At 46.8% G+C, this 3,444-nt stretch overlaps 1 protein-coding gene across 1 annotated transcript; it reads left to right on the top strand.

The window, feature by feature from the left end:
* Nucleotides 1–606: 606 nt before the first annotated feature.
* Nucleotides 607–3,026, top strand: LOC104457512 (serologically defined colon cancer antigen 3 homolog; the record flags this gene model as incomplete). Its single annotated transcript, XM_010076515.1, has 5 exons — nt 607–680; nt 1,414–1,525; nt 1,616–1,678; nt 2,415–2,554; nt 2,937–3,026. Coding segments are annotated over 5 exons (479 nt in total), but the record flags the coding sequence as incomplete, so codon positions are not given.
* Between the last annotated feature and the right edge of the window lie 418 nt (nt 3,027–3,444).

Below are 3,444 nucleotides of genomic sequence, written 5' to 3'. Positions count from 1 at the left end.
AGCGTGGGCTCCCCGGCACCGGGCTTTCCCTCCCTGCGGCAGCCCAGCTATGAGGAGGTGAGCGCCTGGGCTGTCCTCCCGGCACCTTTCCCAGGGCGGCGACAAACGCCGCCTGCGGGCTCTTCTGTCAGGCGAGCCCGGGGCTCGTGTGTCCGGTTGTGAAAGAAACTTGGTGTCGGGCTCGGGTGTGTGCTGTCAGGACGTGGCAGTTTGTTAGAGCAGCTTAAGGAAGAGAAATAGGTCTGAAAAACTGCTCTACAGCATGAGTCAGGTTCAATATGTTCTGTCCTACTGCTTTTGGCATGACCTGGGTGACTTCCTCATGCTCTTGTCCCTTGAGGTCATATTAATTTAGAATTAACAGCCCTTGATTAGTCACACCTGTGCTGGTTTTGGTGACACATTTCTGTGCCCCACAGTGTTGGTGAAGTTGAATGGTTTTGGGAGGGGAAAACTAGGTGTGAAAGTGAACTTCAAGTAACAGAAAGTGCAATACTTTCCAGGACTAGAGTTAAAGCTGAATATTTCTTCTGGTGCTCGTCTTGGAGTGCTAGTAGTATTGTGAAACCACACCTTTATTTCTAATGAGATTCTTTTATTTTTTAGCTAAAAGAAGAGAATGCCAGTTTGAGAAGCAAGATCAATAAGCTTCAGATTCTCTCTGAAACTCAAGCAGACAAGTGCGTAAGCCACAGTATGGGGGAAAGTAACCACATAAGCAAGGAGTTGTCTTAGAAGAGGTGCTCACTGGAAACAGTCAACATCTTTAAAGAAGAAAAATGTAGTTGAAATCTATGCTATTTATTAAAAAGCTTTAACAAACCCATTTTTCTTATTGAAAAAGGCTTGGAAAGTAAGTAGCAAGCTGATATCTGATGCATGTGTTTGTGTGGCTTATGCTTCGTGCAGTTAGGTGGTTAGTGAAAATGAGGGGCTTGACAGGATGCATTGCATAAAGCTTCAGATTAACAAAATAATGAATCTTAATCTCTCTCCTTTGAAGTAAGAAAAGCATTTTTGCTGGTGAGCAACTTTTTGTTGGGAGACTTGAATTTCCTGAGGTTCAACAAGCCTGTGACTGATGTAGGATGGCAATTTCTTAAGTTCCTGTCTGAGTCCTCTGCCCTGTGTTGCTCCTCACAGTGAGGCAGCTGTGACTTCCATCGTGGGGGACTGGGAACAGCCGTGTTTTCTGTGCGGCCTTCCTGCATTCAGCTGCGTAGTTCCCGTTAACACTAATGGATGCTGAATAAAGAAATCCCCTGAGCCACAACCTAGAAGTGTACTCCCGGGGGGATACTTAATTTTTCTTATAACATAAAATAATGAGTTTCTGATCCTTCCGTAGAATTTTCTTCATAAGATATTTAGTGTTACAAGTACTTACTGAACACTGTCTCCTGTTTTTTCAAGGATAAGGAAACTTGAAAAAAAGCTTGAGGAAAACAAAATTAAAGAAGAAAAAGAAGCGCAAGATTTGGAAGCAATGGTGCAGCATGTGGAACAAAATCTCCGGCTGATGACTGTAAGTGGAATCACGCATTCCTGTGTAGCTCAAACCGCCTGCTATATCCGGAGCACTGCTATGGTGTAAATAATCTTTATTCTCTTTCAGAAACGGGCTGTTAAAGCAGAAAACAATGCTACAAAACTGAAACAGGAAAATGCGTTACTTCAGGTATGAAGCAGCATTCTTAAGACCTTTCTGAAAGTACTGGAGCTGAGGGCATGTATCTTGAAATTGAATCTTGATCCTATAAAAAGAATATGGAAAAAAATTTAGCTACGGCTCCCTTTTCCCAGTGAATATGGGAGATGTTCTAGACCAGAATATTTCAGCTCTGCACAGCCCATTAACTTCGCCTCTGGGATGCGCGGTACTTCGCTGACAATTTTGCTGAAGTTTCATGTGATGTTCCAACGCTGTTCAGTATCTGGGACCTATGAATGCTATAATGCAACAGGGCAAATGGGTGTTCAGCTGTAGGAAGGTGCTCGATAGAGAAGGGAGAGAAGCTCGAGAGATGTTACAGAGAGCTCAGCAGGGTTAGGTGACAGCGTCGGTGTCAGGCAGCAGCTTCTGTCCCTGCCATCGGAGGTGGAATACACTCTAGCAGTGGGTCGGTTCTGTGAAGCAAGCAGTGGTGAGGGCTGTGGGGTGGCATGCTGTCAGGAAAATGCTGCATACGTTTTCCGTTTTAATAAAGGCTTTTGAGTTGGAGTTTTCTGTCAGGGGCTGTTTGCCAGAGCTGGGAAGATGCTTTCCCTAGGCGGTCTGGTTATGGGATCACTTCATTAGTTGTTGTACCTAATAACTTGCTGTGTGAATGGATTTATCAGTTGCTTTAGTTGTAAAGTATCTACTGGGGGTTTGTGGTTCCTTCATATAAAACTTGTGTTCATTTCCTCCCTAGGTGCAGCTGAAGAATTACAAGACGGAGAATGAAGCCCTGAGGGCGGGCCAGTCGGCGAGTCTGGCCGTGGTGAAACGAAACGCAGACGTCGCCTTACAGAACCTTCTCACAGTTATAACAAACTCCCGGTCTTCCATCAAGTGAGTTGTTCTAAGATGACTCCTAACGCTATCCCAGATGCTTGTCTGATCACTGAGGTCACAACAAAATGTCCCCAGTGTTTTTTTTAGGGTTGAGACTCAGGCTCTTGTGTTCTGATCAGCTAGCCCATGTTCTCACTTACCTGCCGGGTATTTTCCTCCAAGTTTAGGTAATAAAAATAACTAGAATGGGTGTTATTTTTTTACTTGATGTAAACCCATTATATTTAGACTCTCAAAGTGTCTTATACTCTCTAAGAGTCATATTCCACAGTCTAGATAAACCGCTTTGTGAAAAATCCAATCACATGGGCGCACCCCACCCAAACGCGGCTGCTTTATCCTCTCCTCGGTCTGACGCTGTCTCTCCCCCGCGTTCCAGGCAGCTGGTCTCCGGAGCAGAATCCCTGCAGCTCGTCGCTAATCTTCTTAAATCAATAGACAGAATTTCTGAAATGTCAGAAGATGGACAGTAAAAGTAGAGAAGGGACTCCAGCGGAGAACTTTGCGTTCACACGGAAGCCGTTACTGAGGGTCGATTTCTGACATGCGGAGCTGTTGGCACTCCTGCAGAACAGCTTTTTCCTCCTCTACCCACCGGGTCGCTAGAACCCGAAAGGACACGAGCACGTCCCTTTTCCTGCTCGGCTGGGACCCCACAGCACCCCGGGTTTCAGCCGGGACCCCCCAGTTCTGGCTGGGCTCTTGCCTTTCTCCCCCCACCGGGGTGATCCTTCTGCTGAGGGATGAGAGTTTGGGGGGGTTCGTGCAGCGCGGCGAGCCCCCCGAGCTGCGGCGGGGCTTGGCCTCTGGAGGCGGTTTGTAACGCTCGTCCCGGCCGCGTGTAACGGGTTTTGCGGCGCAATTAAAGCCCCGCAGCGACTAACGGC

The sequence above is a fragment of the Pterocles gutturalis genome, unplaced genomic scaffold (genome assembly GCF_000699245.1).
Source record: "Pterocles gutturalis isolate BGI_N339 unplaced genomic scaffold, ASM69924v1 Scaffold47076, whole genome shotgun sequence".
Lineage (NCBI taxonomy): Eukaryota > Metazoa > Chordata > Aves > Pterocliformes > Pteroclidae > Pterocles > Pterocles gutturalis.
This window is presented reverse-complemented; position numbering and strand designations above follow the sequence as displayed.